General features: G+C 35.7%; 4 protein-coding genes across 4 annotated transcripts; all 4 read left to right on the top strand.

Annotated features, from left to right (window-relative positions):
- Positions 1-705: 705 nt before the first annotated feature.
- LOC131737519 (sulfotransferase 6B1-like) lies at positions 706-2,884 on the top strand. The gene is made up of 6 exons (XM_059027125.1): positions 706-921; positions 1,057-1,265; positions 1,415-1,541; positions 1,717-1,811; positions 2,129-2,315; positions 2,449-2,884. The coding sequence occupies exons 1-6, from the start codon at positions 783-785 to the stop codon at positions 2,565-2,567; spliced, it is 876 nt and encodes a 291-aa protein (XP_058883108.1). The 5' UTR covers positions 706-782; the 3' UTR covers positions 2,568-2,884.
- Positions 2,885-8,148: 5,264 nt separating this feature from the next.
- Positions 8,149-10,329, top strand: LOC131737520 (sulfotransferase 6B1-like). The gene is made up of 6 exons (XM_059027126.1): positions 8,149-8,366; positions 8,502-8,710; positions 8,860-8,986; positions 9,162-9,256; positions 9,574-9,760; positions 9,894-10,329. Exons 1-6 carry the CDS (start codon positions 8,228-8,230, stop codon positions 10,010-10,012), a joined length of 876 nt encoding a protein of 291 aa, XP_058883109.1. The 5' UTR covers positions 8,149-8,227; the 3' UTR covers positions 10,013-10,329.
- A 5,263-nt stretch (positions 10,330-15,592) lies between these two features.
- On the top strand, positions 15,593-17,822 carry LOC131737521 (sulfotransferase 6B1-like). Its single transcript, XM_059027127.1, has 6 exons — positions 15,593-15,808; positions 15,944-16,152; positions 16,302-16,428; positions 16,604-16,698; positions 17,015-17,201; positions 17,335-17,822. The coding sequence occupies exons 1-6, from the start codon at positions 15,670-15,672 to the stop codon at positions 17,451-17,453; spliced, it is 876 nt and encodes a 291-aa protein (XP_058883110.1). The 5' UTR covers positions 15,593-15,669; the 3' UTR covers positions 17,454-17,822.
- A 5,265-nt stretch (positions 17,823-23,087) lies between these two features.
- LOC131737522 (sulfotransferase 6B1-like) lies at positions 23,088-25,266 on the top strand. Its single transcript, XM_059027128.1, has 6 exons — positions 23,088-23,303; positions 23,439-23,647; positions 23,797-23,923; positions 24,099-24,193; positions 24,511-24,697; positions 24,831-25,266. The coding sequence occupies exons 1-6, from the start codon at positions 23,165-23,167 to the stop codon at positions 24,947-24,949; spliced, it is 876 nt and encodes a 291-aa protein (XP_058883111.1). The 5' UTR covers positions 23,088-23,164; the 3' UTR covers positions 24,950-25,266.
- Positions 25,267-27,549: the final 2,283 nt, after the last annotated feature.

A 27,549-nucleotide genomic window follows, 5' to 3' on the forward strand; every position in this document is an offset into this window, starting at 1 on the left:
TGTTATTGTTGGAGGATATAAAAAGTAGTCCATGTGCAAACTGTACCGATATTCAATTGATTGATTGATTAGCAATCAAGTCTCGGTACAGCTGCATAAAAGAGTCAGTGTTTCACACACACAGGGTTGGTGTTCAGAGTGGAGAATGTGAGAGAGATGGAGGTAGAACTTTAAAAACTAAACAATTGCTACTCTTGTTGGATTTCTGCCACGCGATACTTGTTTGTTTGTTTACTGTTCTGAGGTTAATGTCTGTCTATTTTGGCCAACGTGCCAGTTTGTTTGTTCAGTGTTTCGTTTTGTTCAAACTGTTAGTTTATTTAATAAATCAGCGCATCAGCTCTTCACTCATCATTCTGTGTCTATGTCCTTTCTGGCCAAACATCACCCACCAAGCCAATCTGTGACAGAAATAACAAAGAGAAAAAACTCTTTGAAACAGACGGGAAAAAAAAAAACATTTCATGAACCTGATTTAAATAAAATGGGCTCTTTAAAAAAAAGTACTTTAGAAAACATTCCTTAAAACAAAAAGTTTTGTGAATATCCACCTCACATCTAGTGGTAGTATTAAATGCCTCATCATCTTTACGACAGAGACTTGATTACACCATTTCCTTCTGGTATGTTTCTAAAAACATTCCTTTACATCACTGATAGTTTCCGGTTCCCAGCTGAAAGATTGATATATAAAGAGAGAAATGTTTCTCATGGAGCCAGATAACGCAGTATCAAGCTCTTTCTGAAGACATTTGACAAACTCTAAAGACATTCATCACAAGATGCCAGAACAGACTGAGCTCATTCACACCTTCAATGGCATTCCATTTTCTACAAGAGTATCAAAAGAGCTCCTTCAGTCCCTGGACACCTTTGAAGCCAGAGAAGACGACGTGTTATTAGTTTCCTATCCAAAATCAGGTAAGACACATTTCGGAATATTATTTTATATCTTCCCATGTACTTTGAAAAACTATTAAAAGTTGGTCTATCAGAAATGGGTAGATCAGTATACACAGACTACTTGACTGATGTGTGTTTTGAAACTCTTCCTAGGCACGCACTGGCTTACAGAGATTATGAAGAATCTGTACCACAGCCACAATGAAGACAATGGGGTTAGCAAAGTGACACTGACATCACCTCTGGAGTTCGGAGATCTCTCCAAGTTCGATGAGCTGAGAAACCTCCCCAACAAGAGGCTCATCCCAACACACCTCAACTATGAAATGATCCCAGTGCAGTTCAAAACGAAAAAATGCAAGGTAACAGAAAACAGCCATTATGTGTATTGCTTTATCAAATAACACGACCATAAAATAATAATAATGCAAAGTATAACAGCAAAATGATTAACTCTGAGCTTGTGTCTGAATCACACAAACTAAAACTATTATCTTGTTCTTGTTTACAGATGATTTATGTGATCAGAAATCCTAAGGACACCGCTGTTTCATTGTACCATTATTACAAGCAGAACCCCAATCTGCCCAAGATTGAGAAATGGTCCACCTTTTTAGAAATGTTCTTGAAAGGAGAAGGTAAATATGAGTAATGTTTAGATAGACATGGAAAAATATGAAGAACATGAATTAAATCTGTATGTAGTTAAAATAGTTACCACCATGTCATTTTATTTTTTATGTCGGACATGATATATGATGCAAAAATGTTAATTCGATACAATAATTTGCTTTGCCTGTATTTGTATTGCAGTTGTGTGCGGTTCCTGGATTGACCATGTCCTTAGCTGGGAAAAGAGTAAAACTGATGAAAATGTCCTTGTTCTGTACTACGAGTCCTTAAAGGAGGTGAGTTCAAAATGGAGCACAGGCATGGTCATCATCCATTTGATATTGTCTTACATTAGGGTAGAACTAAATCATCAACAACTAAAAAGTCACTTTGAGGAATCAAATTAACTGGAACTATCCCTGTTATATATTCTATAGCAGATGCATGTTGGGGAAATTTCTAGAAAACATTATTTAGATTCTTTTGAACATGATGGTCTGATTTTTTTTCTTTTCCATGCTATCCCACTGGGGTTAATTCAATCAATTAACACTAATACATTTAGCCATTCTCTCAATGTAAAACTAAACTGTCAAATGTATGTTTTTCACAGGATCTTCCAAAATATGTCAAGGAGATCAGCACATTTTTGGGCATCAATGTCACTGAAGAGCAAGTCAAAGACATTTCAAAGAAATCTTCCTTCAGTGAAATGAAGGAAAAGGCAGAGAAGGAGAAAGTGAATCCAAACCACACGGTCTGTGTACTGACTTCCAACAAGAAGCTGATATTTAGGAAAGGTAAGAGTTGCATCACCACTGAACTAAAACTAAAGCAGTGTAATGCTAAAAGAGAGACCATTAATAAGCCCAAAACAACAGGGTATTCATTGACTTATGCAAATAATACATTCAAATACTTTATTTCTTTCAGGTACTGTTGGTGACTGGAAAAATCATTTCACTTCCAAGCAGAATGCCAGGTTTGATGAGCTGTTCAATGAAAAAATCAACTCCAGTGAATTAGCAAGACGTGTGGAATATGAGAGTTAGAATATAAAGAGCAATGGCACACTTATTGTTGTCTTGTCAAAACTGACTCCCTTGTTATTGGGTGAAATCTGTAACTCATGGCACTTTTTGCTGGGAAGACTTTGATTCACTTTGTTGTGGTAAATCAAAAGGAAAATATTTTTGTATTAAATGTATAAATGTACTTTCTTAAAATAATATGTATTTATTTATTTATTTTATTATTTGTGTATGTGCTTGGAATTGTTTTCTCTGTTCAGTGGTTATTTTCTGCACAGCATTAATGTGTAAATAGATGTTAAATTCTTGCACACAATAAAGATTTACAAACTACAGAATTGCTGAATTCTAGTTATTATTGACAAGTGGAATACAAAAGCTTCCTATTAATCATACAATGAAGAAGTATTTTTGTTTAGCTTTTGGAAAACAAACAAACTAAAAACCAACCACGTTTCTGTTTTTAATGTGTGGATACTGTAAAGGCAACCTAACAACATCCCATCTATTATTTTGAGAAGTCAAAGAAAAGAGGAAAGTGACACAAAGTTGTACAGCTAATTTGATTGCCTTTTCATCCCTGGTTTGTTGTGGTCAATAGGTTCTGTCAGGCCATCATTCTTTTTCACATGCCACTCAGTGACACAGCTATAGGACCCAGCAGGGTTTCTACTGGTATAGACTCTGATATCCTTGTTAGTACGTCTTAAACCAATTATTGCCATAGAACTATGGATCACCTGTATACCCTCCACCCAAAAAATAGAAATTTTTAATTGTTCATTATTATAAAAAGTGTTAAAATCAAATATAGATACCATTTTTTCAAAAGCTATATACTCACTACCTTATGAGCCTCTTCATCTATTCTCTTCCATTTTACTTGCCTTGGTGATGGAGTTGAGGAACAAACCGCTCCAGTATTTCTTGTGTAAAGGTGGATTTACTAATAATATAAAACCACCTATAATTATTTAACTTCTTATGAGTGTTTTTTGGTTTTATTTGTAAACCATTTGTAACACCCCCTCAGACAAGGGGCGTGCAAACATAGGTTAAAAGATTTAAAACACAGAGGGGTTATTTTGAATATCAGAGCATATTTTGAAAGCTCAGAGCAAAATATTATATAATAATTGATCAGGTTCTTTTTATTCAGATCTAAAATACAGTGAACAGTGTCACCAGGAAAAACACACAGGCATACCAAATCAATGGAAATTAATTGATTGGACAGCACGTTTAAAAGTAGCGTCAACACATTATTCAAGATCCTTATAGAAGACCACAACTATTCAATTCACCAGGAATTACTCAGTACACATTTTCCATTGACAGGTAGTCATCATGAATATAATTAGTCAAAATAGTTATTTTAATCAACCAAGTGTAAACTGCAATATTTCACATTGAAAAGGGCTTCTAACACACACATGCACACAATGTCTGTGCAAGGGAGGGAACTTCACAAAGAAAAATCAGTATGACAAAATCTCACGTTAATTACAGAACCGTCAATTTCGGGTGGCTACCGACAGGCTAAAAATGTTTAATTCGCTCGGGTTCAATATTTCAAATAATCGGTAGGAAAGTCCATTTACAGGCCGATCTCACTTTCATCTGTTACTCTCTATTCTCAATCCTGCACAAACAAAACCCCAAGACAAAAGACAGACGTACACAAACCCCCAGGATGGCCGTCCTGTTTCTAAGAAATGTGGGCTACAGTATTTATATTCATGTGCGTAAAACTATCAATAATTTAATTAGTCTGTATTCAATAAGGCACAAATCACATAAACATGTAAAATTATAATAATGAAACATGCAATCGCAAAATAAATATGTGAAGGATAACAGGCCATTATTGACCCTGTTACATATTCCCTACCATATCTTAATATATAAAGAAGAAAGTTTGTCTGTCGGTCTTTCTTTTTGTTCCTTTATGCATTCGGACCCCGCAGGAGCCAGTGCAACCAAACTTTGCATGGCATCCTCTTTCATCCAGGGGAAGGTCGAGAGCTATGTTTGGATCAAAAATGTTGACCTCCGGGGTACTTTATTTAGTAACCCCATTGCTGGATCACTACAGTAGCCATGTATCATTAATGAAACCCACAAAACCAAAAATAAATAAATAAAAAGAACAAAAATTGTAAAAAATTTAAAAATGGCAACAAAAAAAAAAAAGTTAAAAAAAGGGAAAGGGGTCCGAGCGCATTGTGCGACACCCAAGATCGGTAACCTATAGGAAACCATAAGGCTACCATTCCCCAATTTGTCATGCATGAAATATTGAATTTCTCCAGGTAACATCGGGTACTTCAGCTAGTGTTTTATAAAATAAAGCCACAGCTTACAGTAAACATTGAATTGTGTAACATGGCTCTAATATGCACAGGATGTAATGACACATCTCATGGTTTTGTGACACTAATTCAGTCTAGTATTTGTAAGGAAATTTCACAACCTGTTCCATTGCATTTATTGTCTTGTCATATTTTTAAGATACAGGTACCGGTAGTAGCAAAATCTATTTTACCCTGATTTATTCCTTTCCCTTCCAGAATTAGAATTAGAACCAAAAATAATTTAAAAAAAAAAAACATTCTGGTGTCAACCATATTATGAAAAAAGTTATCCTCTCCGTTAAATATTTGAACATAGAATAATATAATAAATAATATAATTATTTAGCAGACGCTTTTATCCAAAGCAACTTACAGAGACTAGGGTGTGAGCTAAGCATCAACAACTGCTGCTGCTGCTGCACAGTCACTTACAATAGGACCTGGGTTTCACATTTCATGGAAAGGACAGAGCACAAGGAGGTTAAGTGACTTGCTCAGGGTCACACACATTGAGTCAGCGGTTCAGCACGGATTTGAACTGGGGGCCTCCTGGTACAAAGCCCTTTGCTTTAACTATTGGCCCACCAAGTTTGCCTTTGAAATCTCAATTTCTGCATATTTAATATGAGGCTTTTGAATAAATGTGTCCAAGTTAATGACATTATTACCTACTACAACTCGACAAGAACATCAACTTCGGAATAGATTTTTTAAATACAAATACCAATTTAATAAAACTAAGCACCCTTGTCAATGTTTCCTATTCTACCTGTTGTATTAATAACAAAAAGGCAATACAGACTATATGCATCGTATTGTATAGGCTTTAACAATATATAAATTCCCTGAAGAAGTTAATATGATGGTTTGTAACATACCTCCCACTTTCCATGGATTGCCCAGAGCTAACCAAATCGCACCAGTGTGCATCGCTTAATTCAAAATCACAACATGGGAGACATGGCAGGACACAACACAAGCATTCTTCAGTTTGAACTTTGCATTACATTTTTTATTTTGCTTTATTGAAATTGGTGTATCCGAGAATTAAATTTGGAGATAAACTTTCTAAATTTCATGGCTTGACTTAGAATCTGTTCTAAATCTCTGCTTTGTTCAATTGAGGGACAACTGGATTCTACATGCTGAATCACACTTTTTTATTACTAAACCCACAAGTTCATATTTTCAATTCACACTTTAATTGTATGCATACAGCTGTTTATGTTTTTTGTCATTTGTTTGTCTGCATATTAATTCTAACGGAACTAAGCTTACAAAAGATTTTGAGAATCCTGAGAAAAGAGGAAAGTGACACCCAACTTCAGTTGTGCAAAAATCCTGGCTTTGGTTGTGGTCAGAAAGTCATGGATGTTTGTCATTACGTTTCTGTTACGCCACTCAATGGTTTAGTTTACATACAACCTTAACATGCTATGTGAATTCTGTGCACATCTTCCACATATTTCTGCATTTGAAGAGCTCACATTCCTGCTCTGTGAAGCCAAGGGGCAATTGCTGGCCTGATGCTTGCCTGAAGCTTTCTGCCTATTCAATACACCATTGTGCCACTAGCACTACACCTTTATGCAGGCACTTTGTAATAATCTCACAGACAGGACAGATGTAAGTGGGTGCCCTGCCCCTCAGGTTAAAACTGTTATTCCAGTACCCAGAGTTCCAGGAAGGAGCAAGGAATGGGAAAGAGGAGCATCTGAGAGGATGACGTGATTAGTAGAGCTTGCCAAGATCTGAGATGGGTACCGGTGTAAAATAAAAGTAAAACCTTGTTACATGACTGCTCTTGTTAGTACAGTAGCCTCTGCATATCAGAACTCCACCTAAGAGAACAGCCTGTACTGGTTTGTAACCTGACAACTCACCATCATCAAACTTAAATTAAAATGGTTTATTCAGTCTTTTCAAAAGTGACTTGTCATCGCGAGAGTGTCTTGAGGCACACTGAGTGGTTTATTTGTTTATTTATTGGTTTAAAAAAATAGCTTTATCTCCTGAGTTAGGACCAATCATACAACATGGAAGTTTTATCACTACTTCACTTCACTTCAGAACAGTAGTAGGGCAGCAGTGTGGAGTAATGGTTAGTGCTCTGGACTCTTGAATGGAGGGATGTGGGTTCAATCCCAGATGGGGACACTGCTGCTGTACCCTTGAGCAAGGTACTTTACCTAGATTGCTCCAGTAAAAACCCAACTATATAAATGTGAAATTGTATGTAAAAATAACGTGATAACTTGTAACAATTGTAAGTCACCCTGGATAAGGGCATCTGCTTAGAAAATAATAATAACAAGTAAGATATTATTTGAATAGATGGAATTATAATTTTAGGTGTGGGTATAAAACACAGAAGGGACTTTAACTCAGCCCTGGATTTGCACTTTTTTTGGTTACAGTTTTATGATTGTTTTTTTTAAGGATAGTATTTGTAATTAAAACATCATAGATTAAACTGTACATTTAAACAACAATTATATGAAGATGTGGTGGGGTGCTTCACCCCTGTGCGTAGTTTTTGTGTTTTATGTTATTGTTGGTGGATATAAAAAGTAGTTCATGTGCAAACTGTGCCGATATTCAATTGATTGATTGATTAGCAATCAAGTCTCGGTACAGCTGCATAAAAGAGTCAGTGTTTCACACACACAGGGTTGGTGTTCAGAGTGGAGAATGTGAGAGAGATGGAGGTAGAACTTTAAAAACTAAACAATTGCTACTCTTGTTGGATTTCTGCCACGCGATACTTGTTTGTTTGTTTACTGTTCTGAGGTTAATGTCTGTCTATTTTGGCCAACGTGCCAGTTTGTTTGTTCAGTGTTTCGTTTTGTTCAAACTGTTAGTTTATTTAATAAATCAGCGCATCAGCTCTTCACTCATCATTCTGTGTCTATGTCCTTTCTGGCCAAACATCACCCACCAAGCCAATCTGTGACAGAAATAACAAAGAGAAAAAACTCTTTGAAACAGACGGGAAAAAAAAAACATTTCATGAACCTGATTTAAATAAAATGGGCTCTTTAAAAAAAAGTACTTTAGAAAACATTCCTTAAAACAAAAAGTTTTGTGAATATCCACCTCACATCTAGTGGTAGTATTAAATGCCTCATCATCTTTACGACAGAGACTTGATTACACCATTTCCTTCTGGTATGTTTCTAAAAACATTCCTTTACATCACTGATAGTTTCCGGTTCCCAGCTGAAAGATTGATATATAAAGAGAGAAATGTTTCTCATGGAGCCAGATAACGCAGTATCAAGCTCTTTCTGAAGACATTTGACAAACTCTAAAGACATTCATCACAAGATGCCAGAACAGACTGAGCTCATTCACACCTTCAATGGCATTCCATTTTCTACAAGAGTATCAAAAGAGCTCCTTCAGTCCCTGGACACCTTTGAAGCCAGAGAAGACGACGTGTTATTAGTTTCCTATCCAAAATCAGGTAAGACACATTTCGGAATATTATTTTATATCTTCCCATGTACTTTGAAAAACTATTAAAAGTTGGTCTATCAGAAATGGGTAGATCAGTATACACAGACTACTTGACTGATGTGTGTTTTGAAACTCTTCCTAGGCACGCACTGGCTTACAGAGATTATGAAGAATCTGTACCACAGCCACAATGAAGACAATGGGGTTAGCAAAGTGACACTGACATCACCTCTGGAGTTCGGAGATCTCTCCAAGTTCGATGAGCTGAGAAACCTCCCCAACAAGAGGCTCATCCCAACACATCTCAACTATGAAATGATCCCAGTGCAGTTCAAAACGAAAAAATGCAAGGTAACAGAAAACAGCCATTATGTGTATTGCTTTATCAAATAACACGACCATAAAATAATAATAATGCAAAGTATAACAGCAAAATGATTAACTCTGAGCTTGTGTCTGAATCACACAAACTAAAACTATTATCTTGTTCTTGTTTACAGATGATTTATGTGATCAGAAATCCTAAGGACACCGCTGTTTCATTGTACCATTATTACAAGCAGAACCCCAATCTGCCCAAGATTGAGAAATGGTCCACCTTTTTAGAAATGTTCTTGAAAGGAGAAGGTAAATATGAGTAATGTTTAGATAGACATGGAAAAATATGAAGAACATGAATTAAATCTGTATGTAGTTAAAATAGTTACCACCATGTCATTTTATTTTTTATGTCGGACATGATATATGATGCAAAAATGTTAATTCGATACAATAATTTGCTTTGCCTGTATTTGTATTGCAGTTGTGTGCGGTTCCTGGATTGACCATGTCCTTAGCTGGGAAAAGAGTAAAACTGATGAAAATGTCCTTGTTCTGTACTACGAGTCCTTAAAGGAGGTGAGTTCAAAATGGAGCACAGGCATGGTCATCATCCATTTGATATTGTCTTACATTAGGGTAGAACTAAATCATCAACAACTAAAAAGTCACTTTGAGGAATCAAATTAACTGGAACTATCCCTGTTATATATTCTATAGCAGATGCATGTTGGGGAAATTTCTAGAAAACATTATTTAGATTCTTTTGAACATGATGGTCTGATTTTTTTTCTTTTCCATGCTATCCCACTGGGGTTAATTCAATCAATTAACACTAATACATTTAGCCATTCTCTCAATGTAAAACTAAACTGTCAAATGTATGTTTTTCACAGGATCTTCCAAAATATGTCAAGGAGATCAGCACATTTTTGGGCATCAATGTCACTGAAGAGCAAGTCAAAGACATTTCAAAGAAATCTTCCTTCAGTGAAATGAAGGAAAAGGCAGAGAAGGAGAAAGTGAATCCAAACCACACGGTCTGTGTACTGACTTCCAACAAGAAGCTGATATTTAGGAAAGGTAAGAGTTGCATCACCACTGAACTAAAACTAAAGCAGTGTAATGCTAAAAGAGAGACCATTAATAAGCCCAAAACAACAGGGTATTCATTGACTTATGCAAATAATACATTCAAATACTTTATTTCTTTCAGGTACTGTTGGTGACTGGAAAAATCATTTCACTTCCAAGCAGAATGCCAGGTTTGATGAGCTGTTCAATGAAAAAATCAACTCCAGTGAATTAGCAAGACGTGTGGAATATGAGAGTTAGAATATAAAGAGCAATGGCACACTTATTGTTGTCTTGTCAAAACTGACTCCCTTGTTATTGGGTGAAATCTGTAACTCATGGCACTTTTTGCTGGGAAGACTTTGATTCACTTTGTTGTGGTAAATCAAAAGGAAAATATTTTTGTATTAAATGTATAAATGTACTTTCTTAAAATAATATGTATTTATTTATTTATTTTATTATTTGTGTATGTGCTTGGAATTGTTTTCTCTGTTCAGTGGTTATTTTCTGCACAGCATTAATGTGTAAATAGATGTTAAATTCTTGCACACAATAAAGATTTACAAACTACAGAATTGCTGAATTCTAGTTATTATTGACAAGTGGAATACAAAAGCTTCCTATTAATCATACAATGAAGAAGTATTTTTGTTTAGCTTTTGGAAAACAAACAAACTAAAAACCAACCACGTTTCTGTTTTTAATGTGTGGATACTGTAAAGGCAACCTAACAACATCCCATCTATTATTTTGAGAAGTCAAAGAAAAGAGGAAAGTGACACAAAGTTGTACAGCTAATTTGATTGCCTTTTCATCCCTGGTTTGTTGTGGTCAATAGGTTCTGTCAGGCCATCATTCTTTTTCACATGCCACTCAGTGACACAGCTATAGGACCCAGCAGGGTTTCTACTGGTATAGACTCTGATATCCTTGTTAGTACGTCTTAAACCAATTATTGCCATAGAACTATGGATCACCTGTATACCCTCCACCCAAAAAATAGAAATTTTTAATTGTTCATTATTATAAAAAGTGTTAAAATCAAATATAGATACCATTTTTTCAAAAGCTATATACTCACTACCTTATGAGCCTCTTCATCTATTCTCTTCCATTTTACTTGCCTTGGTGATGGAGTTGAGGAACAAACCGCTCCAGTATTTCTTGTGTAAAGGTGGATTTACTAATAATATAAAACCACCTATAATTATTTAACTTCTTATGAGTGTTTTTTGGTTTTATTTGTAAACCATTTGTAACACCCCCTCAGACAAGGGGCGTGCAAACATAGGTTAAAAGATTTAAAACACAGAGGGGTTATTTTGAATATCAGAGCATATTTTGAAAGCTCAGAGCAAAATATTATATAATAATTGATCAGGTTCTTTTTATTCAGATCTAAAATACAGTGAACAGTGTCACCAGGAAAAACACACAGGCATACCAAATCAATGGAAATTAATTGATTGGACAGCACGTTTAAAAGTAGCGTCAACACATTATTCAAGATCCTTATAGAAGACCACAACTATTCAATTCACCAGGAATTACTCAGTACACATTTTCCATTGACAGGTAGTCATCATGAATATAATTAGTCAAAATAGTTATTTTAATCAACCAAGTGTAAACTGCAATATTTCACATTGAAAAGGGCTTCTAACACACACATGCACACAATGTCTGTGCAAGGGAGGGAACTTCACAAAGAAAAATCAGTATGACAAAATCTCACGTTAATTACAGAACCGTCAATTTCGGGTGGCTACCGACAGGCTAAAAATGTTTAATTCGCTCGGGTTCAATATTTCAAATAATCGGTAGGAAAGTCCATTTACAGGCCGATCTCACTTTCATCTGTTACTCTCTATTCTCAATCCTGCACAAACAAAACCCCAAGACAAAAGACAGACGTACACAAACCCCCAGGATGGCCGTCCTGTTTCTAAGAAATGTGGGCTACAGTATTTATATTCATGTGCGTAAAACTATCAATAATTTAATTAGTCTGTATTCAATAAGGCACAAATCACATAAACATGTAAAATTATAATAATGAAACATGCAATCGCAAAATAAATATGTGAAGGATAACAGGCCATTATTGACCCTGTTACATATTCCCTACCATATCTTAATATATAAAGAAGAAAGTTTGTCTGTCGGTCTTTCTTTTTGTTCCTTTATGCATTCGGACCCCGCAGGAGCCAGTGCAACCAAACTTTGCATGGCATCCTCTTTCATCCAGGGGAAGGTCGAGAGCTATGTTTGGATCAAAAATGTTGACCTCCGGGGTACTTTATTTAGTAACCCCATTGCTGGATCACTACAGTAGCCATGTATCATTAATGAAACCCACAAAACCAAAAATAAATAAATAAAAAGAACAAAAATTGTAAAAAATTTAAAAATGGCAACAAAAAAAAAAAAGTTAAAAAAAGGGAAAGGGGTCCGAGCGCATTGTGCGACACCCAAGATCGGTAACCTATAGGAAACCATAAGGCTACCATTCCCCAATTTGTCATGCATGAAATATTGAATTTCTCCAGGTAACATCGGGTACTTCAGCTAGTGTTTTATAAAATAAAGCCACAGCTTACAGTAAACATTGAATTGTGTAACATGGCTCTAATATGCACAGGATGTAATGACACATCTCATGGTTTTGTGACACTAATTCAGTCTAGTATTTGTAAGGAAATTTCACAACCTGTTCCATTGCATTTATTGTCTTGTCATATTTTTAAGATACAGGTACCGGTAGTAGCAAAATCTATTTTACCCTGATTTATTCCTTTCCCTTCCAGAATTAGAATTAGAACCAAAAATAATTAAAAAAAAAAAAACATTCTGGTGTCAACCATATTATGAAAAAAGTTATCCTCTCCGTTAAATATTTGAACATAGAATAATATAATAAATAATATAATTATTTAGCAGACGCTTTTATCCAAAGCAACTTACAGAGACTAGGGTGTGAGCTAAGCATCAACAACTGCTGCTGCTGCACAGTCACTTACAATAGGACCTGGGTTTCACATTTCATGGAAAGGACAGAGCACAAGGAGGTTAAGTGACTTGCTCAGGGTCACACACATTGAGTCAGCGGTTCAGCACGGATTTGAACTGGGGGCCTCCTGGTACAAAGCCCTTTGCTTTAACTATTGGCCCACCAAGTTTGCCTTTGAAATCTCAATTTCTGCATATTTAATATGAGGCTTTTGAATAAATGTGTCCAAGTTAATGACATTATTACCTACTACAACTCGACAAGAACATCAACTTCGGAATAGATTTTTTAAATACAAATACCAATTTAATAAAACTAAGCACCCTTGTCAATGTTTCCTATTCTACCTGTTGTATTAATAACAAAAAGGCAATACAGACTATATGCATCGTATTGTATAGGCTTTAACAATATATAAATTCCCTGAAGAAGTTAATATGATGGTTTGTAACATACCTCCCACTTTCCATGGATTGCCCAGAGCTAACCAAATCGCACCAGTGTGCATCGCTTAATTCAAAATCACAACATGGGAGACATGGCAGGACACAACACAAGCATTCTTCAGTTTGAACTTTGCATTACATTTTTTATTTTGCTTTATTGAAATTGGTGTATCCGAGAATTAAATTTGGAGATAAACTTTCTAAATTTCATGGCTTGACTTAGAATCTGTTCTAAATCTCTGCTTTGTTCAATTGAGGGACAACTGGATTCTACATGCTGAATCACACTTTTTTATTACTAAACCCACAAGTTCATATTTTCAATTCACACTTTAATTGTATGCATACAGCTGTTTATGTTTTTTGTCATTTGTTTGTCTGCATATTAATTCTAACGGAACTAAGCTTACAAAAGATTTTGAGAATCCTGAGAAAAGAGGAAAGTGACACCCAACTTCAGTTGTGCAAAAATCCTGGCTTTGGTTGTGGTCAGAAAGTCATGGATGTTTGTCATTACGTTTCTGTTACGCCACTCAATGGTTTAGTTTACATACAACCTTAACATGCTATGTGAATTCTGTGCACATCTTCCACATATTTCTGCATTTGAAGAGCTCACATTCCTGCTCTGTGAAGCCAAGGGGCAATTGCTGGCCTGATGCTTGCCTGAAGCTTTCTGCCTATTCAATACACCATTGTGCCACTAGCACTACACCTTTATGCAGGCACTTTGTAATAATCTCACAGACAGGACAGATGTAAGTGGGTGCCCTGCCCCTCAGGTTAAAACTGTTATTCCAGTACCCAGAGTTCCAGGAAGGAGCAAGGAATGGGAAAGAGGAGCATCTGAGAGGATGACGTGATTAGTAGAGCTTGCCAAGATCTGAGATGGGTACCGGTGTAAAATAAAAGTAAAACCTTGTTACATGACTGCTCTTGTTAGTACAGTAGCCTCTGCATATCAGAACTCCACCTAAGAGAACAGCCTGTACTGGTTTGTAACCTGACAACTCACCATCATCAAACTTAAATTAAAATGGTTTATTCAGTCTTTTCAAAAGTGACTTGTCATCGCGAGAGTGTCTTGAGGCACACTGAGTGGTTTATTTGTTTATTTATTGGTTTAAAAAAATAGCTTTATCTCCTGAGTTAGGACCAATCATACAACATGGAAGTTTTATCACTACTTCACTTCACTTCAGAACAGTAGTAGGGCAGCAGTGTGGAGTAATGGTTAGTGCTCTGGACTCTTGAATGGAGGGATGTGGGTTCAATCCCAGATGGGGACACTGCTGCTGTACCCTTGAGCAAGGTACTTTACCTAGATTGCTCCAGTAAAAACCCAACTATATAAATGTGAAATTGTATGTAAAAATAACGTGATAACTTGTAACAATTGTAAGTCACCCTGGATAAGGGCATCTGCTTAGAAAATAATAATAACAAGTAAGATATTATTTGAATAGATGGAATTATAATTTTAGGTGTGGGTATAAAACACAGAAGGGACTTTAACTCAGCCCTGGATTTGCACTTTTTTTGGTTACAGTTTTATGATTGTTTTTTTTAAGGATAGTATTTGTAATTAAAACATCATAGATTAAACTGTACATTTAAACAACAATTATATGAAGATGTGGTGGGGTGCTTCACCCCTGTGCGTAGTTTTTGTGTTTTATGTTATTGTTGGTGGATATAAAAAGTAGTTCATGTGCAAACTGTGCCGATATTCAATTGATTGATTGATTAGCAATCAAGTCTCGGTACAGCTGCATAAAAGAGTCAGTGTTTCACACACACAGGGTTGGTGTTCAGAGTGGAGAATGTGAGAGAGATGGAGGTAGAACTTTAAAAACTAAACAATTGCTACTCTTGTTGGATTTCTGCCACGCGATACTTGTTTGTTTGTTTACTGTTCTGAGGTTAATGTCTGTCTATTTTGGCCAACGTGCCAGTTTGTTTGTTCAGTGTTTCGTTTTGTTCAAACTGTTAGTTTATTTAATAAATCAGCGCATCAGCTCTTCACTCATCATTCTGTGTCTATGTCCTTTCTGGCCAAACATCACCCACCAAGCCAATCTGTGACAGAAATAACAAAGAGAAAAAACTCTTTGAAACAGACGGGAAAAAAAAAACATTTCATGAACCTGATTTAAATAAAATGGGCTCTTTAAAAAAAAGTACTTTAGAAAACATTCCTTAAAACAAAAAGTTTTGTGAATATCCACCTCACATCTAGTGGTAGTATTAAATGCCTCATCATCTTTACGACAGAGACTTGATTACACCATTTCCTTCTGGTATGTTTCTAAAAACATTCCTTTACATCACTGATAGTTTCCGGTTCCCAGCTGAAAGATTGATATATAAAGAGAGAAATGTTTCTCATGGAGCCAGATAACGCAGTATCAAGCTCTTTCTGAAGACATTTGACAAACTCTAAAGACATTCATCACAAGATGCCAGAACAGACTGAGCTCATTCACACCTTCAATGGCATTCCATTTTCTACAAGAGTATCAAAAGAGCTCCTTCAGTCCCTGGACACCTTTGAAGCCAGAGAAGACGACGTGTTATTAGTTTCCTATCCAAAATCAGGTAAGACACATTTCGGAATATTATTTTATATCTTCCCATGTACTTTGAAAAACTATTAAAAGTTGGTCTATCAGAAATGGGTAGATCAGTATACACAGACTACTTGACTGATGTGTGTTTTGAAACTCTTCCTAGGCACGCACTGGCTTACAGAGATTATGAAGAATCTGTACCACAGCCACAATGAAGACAATGGGGTTAGCAAAGTGACACTGACATCACCTCTGGAGTTCGGAGATCTCTCCAAGTTCGATGAGCTGAGAAACCTCCCCAACAAGAGGCTCATCCCAACACACCTCAACTATGAAATGATCCCAGTGCAGTTCAAAACGAAAAAATGCAAGGTAACAGAAAACAGCCATTATGTGTATTGCTTTATCAAATAACACGACCATAAAATAATAATAATGCAAAGTATAACAGCAAAATGATTAACTCTGAGCTTGTGTCTGAATCACACAAACTAAAACTATTATCTTGTTCTTGTTTACAGATGATTTATGTGATCAGAAATCCTAAGGACACCGCTGTTTCATTGTACCATTATTACAAGCAGAACCCCAATCTGCCCAAGATTGAGAAATGGTCCACCTTTTTAGAAATGTTCTTGAAAGGAGAAGGTAAATATGAGTAATGTTTAGATAGACATGGAAAAATATGAAGAACATGAATTAAATCTGTATGTAGTTAAAATAGTTACCACCATGTCATTTTATTTTTTATGTCGGACATGATATATGATGCAAAAATGTTAATTCGATACAATAATTTGCTTTGCCTGTATTTGTATTGCAGTTGTGTGCGGTTCCTGGATTGACCATGTCCTTAGCTGGGAAAAGAGTAAAACTGATGAAAATGTCCTTGTTCTGTACTACGAGTCCTTAAAGGAGGTGAGTTCAAAATGGAGCACAGGCATGGTCATCATCCATTTGATATTGTCTTACATTAGGGTAGAACTAAATCATCAACAACTAAAAAGTCACTTTGAGGAATCAAATTAACTGGAACTATCCCTGTTATATATTCTATAGCAGATGCATGTTGGGGAAATTTCTAGAAAACATTATTTAGATTCTTTTGAACATGATGGTCTGATTTTTTTCTTTTCCATGCTATCCCACTGGGGTTAATTCAATCAATTAACACTAATACATTTAGCCATTCTCTCAATGTAAAACTAAACTGTCAAATGTATGTTTTTCACAGGATCTTCCAAAATATGTCAAGGAGATCAGCACATTTTTGGGCATCAATGTCACTGAAGAGCAAGTCAAAGACATTTCAAAGAAATCTTCCTTCAGTGAAATGAAGGAAAAGGCAGAGAAGGAGAAAGTGAATCCAAACCACACGGTCTGTGTACTGACTTCCAACAAGAAGCTGATATTTAGGAAAGGTAAGAGTTGCATCACCACTGAACTAAAACTAAAGCAGTGTAATGCTAAAAGAGAGACCATTAATAAGCCCAAAACAACAGGGTATTCATTGACTTATGCAAATAATACATTCAAATACTTTATTTCTTTCAGGTACTGTTGGTGACTGGAAAAATCATTTCACTTCCAAGCAGAATGCCAGGTTTGATGAGCTGTTCAATGAAAAAATCAACTCCAGTGAATTAGCAAGACGTGTGGAATATGAGAGTTAGAATATAAAGAGCAATGGCACACTTATTGTATTAATGATGTAAATAAACTGCAATACTGTAGTAAGGGGTTTCCCAATGTAATATCTTGTCAAAACTGACTCCCTTGTTATTGGGTGAAATCTGTAACTCATGGCACTTTTTGCTGGGAAGACTTTGATTCACTTTGTTGTGGTAAATCAAAAGGAAAATATTTTTGTATTAAATGTATAAATGTACTTTCTTAAAATAATATGTATTTATTTATTTATTTTATTATTTGTGTATGTGCTTGGAATTGTTTTCTCTGTTCAGTGGTTATTTTCTGCACAGCATTAATGTGTAAATAGATGTTAAATTCTTGCACACAATAAAGATTTACAAACTACAGAATTGCTGAATTCTAGTTATTATTGACAAGTGGAATACAAAAGCTTCCTATTAATCATACAATGAAGAAGTATTTTTGTTTAGCTTTTGGAAAACAAACAAACTAAAAACCAACCACGTTTCTGTTTTTAATGTGTGGATACTGTAAAGGCAACCTAACAACATCCCATCTATTATTTTGAGAAGTCAAAGAAAAGAGGAAAGTGACACAAAGTTGTACAGCTAATTTGATTGCCTTTTCATCCCTGGTTTGTTGTGGTCAATAGGTTCTGTCAGGCCATCATTCTTTTTCACATGCCACTCAGTGACACAGCTATAGGACCCAGCAGGGTTTCTACTGGTATAGACTCTGATATCCTTGTTAGTACGTCTTAAACCAATTATTGCCATAGAACTATGGATCACCTGTATACCCTCCACCCAAAAAATAGAAATTTTTAATTGTTCATTATTATAAAAAGTGTTAAAATCAAATATAGATACCATTTTTTCAAAAGCTATATACTCACTACCTTATGAGCCTCTTCATCTATTCTCTTCCATTTTACTTGCCTTGGTGATGGAGTTGAGGAACAAACCGCTCCAGTATTTCTTGTGTAAAGGTGGATTTACTAATAATATAAAACCACCTATAATTATTTAACTTCTTATGAGTGTTTTTTGGTTTTATTTGTAAACCATTTGTAACACCCCCTCAGACAAGGGGCGTGCAAACATAGGTTAAAAGATTTAAAACACAGAGGGGTTATTTTGAATATCAGAGCATATTTTGAAAGCTCAGAGCAAAATATTATATAATAATTGATCAGGTTCTTTTTATTCAGATCTAAAATACAGTGAACAGTGTCACCAGGAAAAACACACAGGCATACCAAATCAATGGAAATTAATTGATTGGACAGCACGTTTAAAAGTAGCGTCAACACATTATTCAAGATCCTTATAGAAGACCACAACTATTCAATTCACCAGGAATTACTCAGTACACATTTTCCATTGACAGGTAGTCATCATGAATATAATTAGTCAAAATAGTTATTTTAATCAACCAAGTGTAAACTGCAATATTTCACATTGAAAAGGGCTTCTAACACACACATGCACACAATGTCTGTGCAAGGGAGGGAACTTCACAAAGAAAAATCAGTATGACAAAATCTCACGTTAATTACAGAACCGTCAATTTCGGGTGGCTACCGACAGGCTAAAAATGTTTAATTCGCTCGGGTTCAATATTTCAAATAATCGGTAGGAAAGTCCATTTACAGGCCGATCTCACTTTCATTGTTACTCTCTATTCTCAATCCTGCACAAACAAAACCCCAAGACAAAAGACAGACGTACACAAACCCCCAGGATGGCCGTCCTGTTTCTAAGAAATGTGGGCTACAGTATTTATATTCATGTGCGTAAAACTATCAATAATTTAATTAGTCTGTATTCAATAAGGCACAAATCACATAAACATGTAAAATTATAATAATGAAACATGCAATCGCAAAATAAATATGTGAAGGATAACAGGCCATTATTGACCCTGTTACATATTCCCTACCATATCTTAATATATAAAGAAGAAAGTTTGTCTGTCGGTCTTTCTTTTTGTTCCTTTATGCATTCGGACCCCGCAGGAGCCAGTGCAACCAAACTTTGCATGGCATCCTCTTTCATCCAGGGGAAGGTCGAGAGCTATGTTTGGATCAAAAATGTTGACCTCCGGGGTACTTTATTTAGTAACCCCATTGCTGGATCACTACAGTAGCCATGTATCATTAATGAAACCCACAAAACCAAAAATAAATAAATAAAAAGAACAAAAATTGTAAAAAATTTAAAAATGGCAAAAAAAAAAAAAAAGTTAAAAAAAGGGAAAGGGGTCCGAGCGCATTGTGCGACACCCAAGATCGGTAACCTATAGGAAACCATAAGGCTACCATTCCCCAATTTGTCATGCATGAAATATTGAATTTCTCCAGGTAACATCGGGTACTTCAGCTAGTGTTTTATAAAATAAAGCCACAGCTTACAGTAAACATTGAATTGTGTAACATGGCTCTAATATGCACAGGATGTAATGACACATCTCATGGTTTTGTGACACTAATTCAGTCTAGTATTTGTAAGGAAATTTCACAACCTGTTCCATTGCATTTATTGTCTTGTCATATTTTTAAGATACAGGTACCGGTAGTAGCAAAATCTATTTTACCCTGATTTATTCCTTTCCCTTCCAGAATTAGAATTAGAACCAAAAATAATTAAAAAAAAAAAAACATTCTGGTGTCAACCATATTATGAAAAAAGTTATCCTCTCCGTTAAATATTTGAACATAGAATAATATAATAAATAATATAATTATTTAGCAGACGCTTTTATCCAAAGCAACTTACAGAGACTAGGGTGTGAGCTAAGCATCAACAACTGCTGCTGCTGCTGCACAGTCACTTACAATAGGACCTGGGTTTCACATTTCATGGAAAGGACAGAGCACAAGGAGGTTAAGTGACTTGCTCAGGGTCACACACATTGAGTCAGCGGTTCAGCACGGATTTGAACTGGGGGCCTCCTGGTACAAAGCCCTTTGCTTTAACTATTGGCCCACCAAGTTTGCCTTTGAAATCTCAATTTCTGCATATTTAATATGAGGCTTTTGAATAAATGTGTCCAAGTTAATGACATTATTACCTACTACAACTCGACAAGAACATCAACTTCGGAATAGATTTTTTAAATACAAATACCAATTTAATAAAACTAAGCACCCTTGTCAATGTTTCCTATTCTACCTGTTGTATTAATAACAAAAAGGCAATACAGACTATATGCATCGTATTGTATAGGCTTTAACAATATATAAATTCCCTGAAGAAGTTAATATGATGGTTTGTAACATACCTCCCACTTTCCATGGATTGCCCAGAGCTAACCAAATCGCACCAGTGTGCATCGCTTAATTCAAAATCACAACATGGGAGACATGGCAGGACACAACACAAGCATTCTTCAGTTTGAACTTTGCATTACATTTTTTATTTTGCTTTATTGAAATTGGTGTATCCGAGAATTAAATTTGGAGATAAACTTTCTAAATTTCATGGCTTGACTTAGAATCTGTTCTAAATCTCTGCTTTGTTCAATTGAGGGACAACTGGATTCTACATGCTGAATCACACTTTTTTATTACTAAACCCACAAGTTCATATTTTCAATTCACACTTTAATTGTATGCATACAGCTGTTTATGTTTTTTGTCATTTGTTTGTCTGCATATTAATTCTAACGGAACTAAGCTTACAAAAGATTTTGAGAATCCTGAGAAAAGAGGAAAGTGACACCCAACTTCAGTTGTGCAAAAATCCTGGCTTTGGTTGTGGTCAGAAAGTCATGGATGTTTGTCATTACGTTTCTGTTACGCCACTCAATGGTTTAGTTTACATACAACCTTAACATGCTATGTGAATTCTGTGCACATCTTCCACATATTTCTGCATTTGAAGAGCTCACATTCCTGCTCTGTGAAGCCAAGGGGCAATTGCTGGCCTGATGCTTGCCTGAAGCTTTCTGCCTATTCAATACACCATTGTGCCACTAGCACTACACCTTTATGCAGGCACTTTGTAATAATCTCACAGACAGGACAGATGTAAGTGGGTGCCCTGCCCCTCAGGTTAAAACTGTTATTCCAGTACCCAGAGTTCCAGGAAGGAGCAAGGAATGGGAAAGAGGAGCATCTGAGAGGATGACGTGATTAGTAGAGCTTGCCAAGATCTGAGATGGGTACCGGTGTAAAATAAAAGTAAAACCTTGTTACATGACTGCTCTTGTTAGTACAGTAGCCTCTGCATATCAGAACTCCACCTAAGAGAACAGCCTGTACTGGTTTGTAACCTGACAACTCACCATCATCAAACTTAAATTAAAATGGTTTATTCAGTCTTTTCAAAAGTGACTTGTCATCGCGAGAGTGTCTTGAGGCACACTGAGTGGTTTATTTGTTTATTTATTGGTTTAAAAAAATAGCTTTATCTCCTGAGTTAGGACCAATCATACAACATGGAAGTTTTATCACTACTTCACTTCACTTCAGAACAGTAGTAGGGCAGCAGTGTGGAGTAATGGTTAGTGCTCTGGACTCTTGAATGGAGGGATGTGGGTTCAATCCCAGATGGGGACACTGCTGCTGTACCCTTGAGCAAGGTACTTTACCTAGATTGCTCCAGTAAAAACCCAACTATATAAATGTGAAATTGTATGTAAAAATAACGTGATAACTTGTAACAATTGTAAGTCACCCTGGATAAGGGCATCTGCTTAGAAAATAATAATAACAAGTAAGATATTATTTGAATAGATGGAATTATAATTTTAGGTGTGGGTATAAAACACAGAAGGGACTTTAACTCAGCCCTGGATTTGCACTTTTTTTGGTTACAGTTTTATGATTGTTTTTTTTAAGGATAGTATTTGTAATTAAAACATCATAGATTAAACTGTACATTTAAACAACAATTATATGAAGATGTGGTGGGGTGCTTCACCCCTGTGCGTAGTTTTTGTGTTTTATGTTATTGTTGGAGGATATAAAAAGTAGTCCATGTGCAAACTGTACCGATATTCAATTGATTGATTGATTAGCAATCAAGTCTCGGTACAGCTGCATAAAAGAGTCAGTGTTTCACACACACAGGGTTGGTGTTCAGAGTGGAGAATGTGAGAGAGATGGAGGTAGAACTTTAAAAACTAAACAATTGCTACTCTTGTTGGATTTCTGCCACGCGATACTTGTTTGTTTGTTTACTGTTCTGAGGTTAATGTCTGTCTATTTTGGCCAACGTGCCAGTTTGTTTGTTCAGTGTTTCGTTTTGTTCAAACTGTTAGTTTATTTAATAAATCAGCGCATCAGCTCTTCACTCATCATTCTGTGTCTATGTCCTTTCTGGCCAAACATCACCCACCAAGCCAATCTGTGACAGAAATAACAAAGAGAAAAAACTCTTTGAAACAGACGGGAAAAAAAAAACATTTCATGAACCTGATTTAAATAAAATGGGCTCTTTAAAAAAAAGTACTTTAGAAAACATTCCTTAAAACAAAAAGTTTTGTGAATATCCACCTCACATCTAGTGGTAGTATTAAATGCCTCATCATCTTTACGACAGAGACTTGATTACACCATTTCCTTCTGGTATGTTTCTAAAAACATTCCTTTACATCACTGATAGTTTCCGGTTCCCAGCTGAAAGATTGATATATAAAGAGAGAAATGTTTCTCATGGAGCCAGATAACGCAGTATCAAGCTCTTTCTGAAGACATTTGACAAACTCTAAAGACATTCATCACAAGATGCCAGAACAGACTGAGCTCATTCACACCTTCAATGGCATTCCATTTTCTACAAGAGTATCAAAAGAGCTCCTTCAGTCCCTGGACACCTTTGAAGCCAGAGAAGACGACGTGTTATTAGTTTCCTATCCAAAATCAGGTAAGACACATTTCGGAATATTATTTTATATCTTCCCATGTACTTTGAAAAACTATTAAAAGTTGGTCTATCAGAAATGGGTAGATCAGTATACACAGACTACTTGACTGATGTGTGTTTTGAAACTCTTCCTAGGCACGCACTGGCTTACAGAGATTATGAAGAATCTGTACCACAGCCACAATGAAGACAATGGGGTTAGCAAAGTGACACTGACATCACCTCTGGAGTTCGGAGATCTCTCCAAGTTCGATGAGCTGAGAAACCTCCCCAACAAGAGGCTCATCCCAACACACCTCAACTATGAAATGATCCCAGTGCAGTTCAAAACGAAAAAATGCAAGGTAACAGAAAACAGCCATTATGTGTATTGCTTTATCAAATAACACGACCATAAAATAATAATAATGCAAAGTATAACAGCAAAATGATTAACTCTGAGCTTGTGTCTGAATCACACAAACTAAAACTATTATCTTGTTCTTGTTTACAGATGATTTATGTGATCAGAAATCCTAAGGACACCGCTGTTTCATTGTACCATTATTACAAGCAGAACCCCAATCTGCCCAAGATTGAGAAATGGTCCACCTTTTTAGAAATGTTCTTGAAAGGAGAAGGTAAATATGAGTAATGTTTAGATAGACATGGAAAAATATGAAGAACATGAATTAAATCTGTATGTAGTTAAAATAGTTACCACCATGTCATTTTATTTTTTATGTCGGACATGATATATGATGCAAAAATGTTAATTCGATACAATAATTTGCTTTGCCTGTATTTGTATTGCAGTTGTGTGCGGTTCCTGGATTGACCATGTCCTTAGCTGGGAAAAGAGTAAAACTGATGAAAATGTCCTTGTTCTGTACTACGAGTCCTTAAAGGAGGTGAGTTCAAAATGGAGCACAGGCATGGTCATCATCCATTTGATATTGTCTTACATTAGGGTAGAACTAAATCATCAACAACTAAAAAGTCACTTTGAGGAATCAAATTAACTGGAACTATCCCTGTTATATATTCTATAGCAGATGCATGTTGGGGAAATTTCTAGAAAACATTATTTAGATTCTTTTGAACATGATGGTCTGATTTTTTTTCTTTTCCATGCTATCCCACTGGGGTTAATTCAATCAATTAACACTAATACATTTAGCCATTCTCTCAATGTAAAACTAAACTGTCAAATGTATGTTTTTCACAGGATCTTCCAAAATATGTCAAGGAGATCAGCACATTTTTGGGCATCAATGTCACTGAAGAGCAAGTCAAAGACATTTCAAAGAAATCTTCCTTCAGTGAAATGAAGGAAAAGGCAGAGAAGGAGAAAGTGAATCCAAACCACACGGTCTGTGTACTGACTTCCAACAAGAAGCTGATATTTAGGAAAGGTAAGAGTTGCATCACCACTGAACTAAAACTAAAGCAGTGTAATGCTAAAAGAGAGACCATTAATAAGCCCAAAACAACAGGGTATTCATTGACTTATGCAAATAATACATTCAAATACTTTATTTCTTTCAGGTACTGTTGGTGACTGGAAAAATCATTTCACTTCCAAGCAGAATGCCAGGTTTGATGAGCTGTTCAATGAAAAAATCAACTCCAGTGAATTAGCAAGACGTGTGGAATATGAGAGTTAGAATATAAAGAGCAATGGCACACTTATTGTTGTCTTGTCAAAACTGACTCCCTTGTTATTGGGTGAAATCTGTAACTCATGGCACTTTTTGCTGGGAAGACTTTGATTCACTTTGTTGTGGTAAATCAAAAGGAAAATATTTTTGTATTAAATGTATAAATGTACTTTCTTAAAATAATATGTATTTATTTATTTATTTTATTATTTGTGTATGTGCTTGGAATTGTTTTCTCTGTTCAGTGGTTATTTTCTGCACAGCATTAATGTGTAAATAGATGTTAAATTCTTGCACACAATAAAGATTTACAAACTACAGAATTGCTGAATTCTAGTTATTATTGACAAGTGGAATACAAAAGCTTCCTATTAATCATACAATGAAGAAGTATTTTTGTTTAGCTTTTGGAAAACAAACAAACTAAAAACCAACCACGTTTCTGTTTTTAATGTGTGGATACTGTAAAGGCAACCTAACAACATCCCATCTATTATTTTGAGAAGTCAAAGAAAAGAGGAAAGTGACACAAAGTTGTACAGCTAATTTGATTGCCTTTTCATCCCTGGTTTGTTGTGGTCAATAGGTTCTGTCAGGCCATCATTCTTTTTCACATGCCACTCAGTGACACAGCTATAGGACCCAGCAGGGTTTCTACTGGTATAGACTCTGATATCCTTGTTAGTACGTCTTAAACCAATTATTGCCATAGAACTATGGATCACCTGTATACCCTCCACCCAAAAAATAGAAATTTTTAATTGTTCATTATTATAAAAAGTGTTAAAATCAAATATAGATACCATTTTTTCAAAAGCTATATACTCACTACCTTATGAGCCTCTTCATCTATTCTCTTCCATTTTACTTGCCTTGGTGATGGAGTTGAGGAACAAACCGCTCCAGTATTTCTTGTGTAAAGGTGGATTTACTAATAATATAAAACCACCCCTAATTATTTAACTTCTTATGAGTGTTTTTTGGTTTTATTTGTAAACCATTTGTAACACCCCCTCAGACAAGGGGCGTGCAAACATAGGTTAAAAGATTTAAAACACAGAGGGGTTATTTTGAATATCAGAGCATATTTTGAAAGCTCAGAGCAAAATATTATATAATAATTGATCAGGTTCTTTTTATTCAGATCTAAAATACAGTGAACAGTGTCACCAGGAAAAACACACAGGCATACCAAATCAATGGAAATTAATTGATTGGACAGCACGTTTAAAAGTAGCGTCAACACATTATTCAAGATCCTTATAGAAGACCACAACTATTCAATTCACCAGGAATTACTCAGTACACATTTTCCATTGACAGGTAGTCATCATGAATATAATTAGTCAAAATAGTTATTTTAATCAACCAAGTGTAAACTGCAATATTTCACATTGAAAAGGGCTTCTAACACACACATGCACACAATGTCTGTGCAAGGGAGGGAACTTCACAAAGAAAAATCAGTATGACAAAATCTCACGTTAATTACAGAACCGTCAATTTCGGGTGGCTACCGACAGGCTAAAAATGTTTAATTCGCTCGGGTTCAATATTTCAAATAATCGGTAGGAAAGTCCATTTACAGGCCGATCTCACTTTCATCTGTTACTCTCTATTCTCAATCCTGCACAAACAAAACCCCAAGACAAAAGACAGACATACACAAACCCCCAGGATGGCCGTCCTGTTTCTAAGAGATGTGGGCTACAGTATTTATATTCATGTGCGTAAAACTATCAATAATTCAATTAGTCTGTATTCAATAAGGCACAAATCACATAAACATGTAAAATTATAATAATGAAACATGCAATCGCAAAATAAATATGTGAAGGATAACAGGCCATTATTGACCCTGTTACATATTCCCTACCATATCTTAATATATAAAGAAGAAAGTTTGTCTGTCGGTCTTTCTTTTTGTTCCTTTATGCATTCGGACCCCGCAGGAGCCAGTGCAACCAAACTTTGCATGGCATCCTCTTTCATCCAGGGGAAGGTCGAGAGCTATGTTTGGATCAAAAATGTTGACCTCCGGGGTACTTTATTTAGTAACCCCATTGCTGGATCTCTACAGTAGCCATGTATCATTAATGAAACCCACAAAACCAAAAATAAATAAATAAAAAGAACAAAAATTGTAAAAAAATTAAAAAATGGCAACAAAAAAAAAAAGTTAAAAAAAGGGAAAGGGGTCCGAGCGCATTGTGCGACACCCAAGATCGGTAACCTATAGGAAACCATAAGGCTACCATTCCCCAATTTGTCATGCATGAAATATTGAATTTCTCCAGGTAACATCGGGTACTTCAGCTAGTGTTTTATAAAATAAAGCCACAGCTTACAGTAAACATTGAATGGTGTAACATGGCTCTAATATGCACAGGATGTAATGACACATCTCATGGTTTTGTGACACTAATTCAGTCTAGTATTTGTAAGGAAATGTCACAACCTGTTCCATTGCATCTATTGTCTTGTCATACTTAAGATACAGGTACCGGTAGTAGCAAAATCTATTTTACCCTGATTTATTCCTTTCCCTTCCAGAATTAGAATTAGAACCAAAAATAATTTAAAAAAAAAACATTTTGGTGTCAACC

The sequence above is a fragment of the Acipenser ruthenus genome, chromosome 7, assembly GCF_902713425.1.
Source record: "Acipenser ruthenus chromosome 7, fAciRut3.2 maternal haplotype, whole genome shotgun sequence".
Classification (NCBI taxonomy): Eukaryota; Metazoa; Chordata; class Actinopteri; order Acipenseriformes; family Acipenseridae; genus Acipenser; species Acipenser ruthenus.

Bases quoted from the DNA above. Each gene is read 5' to 3' on its own strand.
- LOC131737519 (XM_059027125.1), top strand. From the start codon at position 783: ATGCCAGAACAGACTGAGCTCATTCACACCTTCAATGGCATTCCATTT. The intron at 1,812-2,128 runs GTGAGTTCAAAA...TGTTTTTCACAG, and splicing joins ACTACGAGTCCTTAAAGGAG to GATCTTCCAAAATATGTCAA. The intron at 2,316-2,448 runs GTAAGAGTTGCA...TATTTCTTTCAG, and splicing joins GAAGCTGATATTTAGGAAAG to GTACTGTTGGTGACTGGAAA.
- LOC131737520 (XM_059027126.1), top strand. From the start codon at position 8,228: ATGCCAGAACAGACTGAGCTCATTCACACCTTCAATGGCATTCCATTT. The intron at 8,711-8,859 runs GTAACAGAAAAC...TCTTGTTTACAG, and splicing joins TCAAAACGAAAAAATGCAAG to ATGATTTATGTGATCAGAAA. The intron at 9,761-9,893 runs GTAAGAGTTGCA...TATTTCTTTCAG, and splicing joins GAAGCTGATATTTAGGAAAG to GTACTGTTGGTGACTGGAAA.
- LOC131737521 (XM_059027127.1), top strand. From the start codon at position 15,670: ATGCCAGAACAGACTGAGCTCATTCACACCTTCAATGGCATTCCATTT. The intron at 16,699-17,014 runs GTGAGTTCAAAA...TGTTTTTCACAG, and splicing joins ACTACGAGTCCTTAAAGGAG to GATCTTCCAAAATATGTCAA. The intron at 17,202-17,334 runs GTAAGAGTTGCA...TATTTCTTTCAG, and splicing joins GAAGCTGATATTTAGGAAAG to GTACTGTTGGTGACTGGAAA.
- LOC131737522 (XM_059027128.1), top strand. From the start codon at position 23,165: ATGCCAGAACAGACTGAGCTCATTCACACCTTCAATGGCATTCCATTT. The intron at 23,924-24,098 runs GTAAATATGAGT...TTTGTATTGCAG, and splicing joins AATGTTCTTGAAAGGAGAAG to TTGTGTGCGGTTCCTGGATT. The intron at 24,194-24,510 runs GTGAGTTCAAAA...TGTTTTTCACAG, and splicing joins ACTACGAGTCCTTAAAGGAG to GATCTTCCAAAATATGTCAA.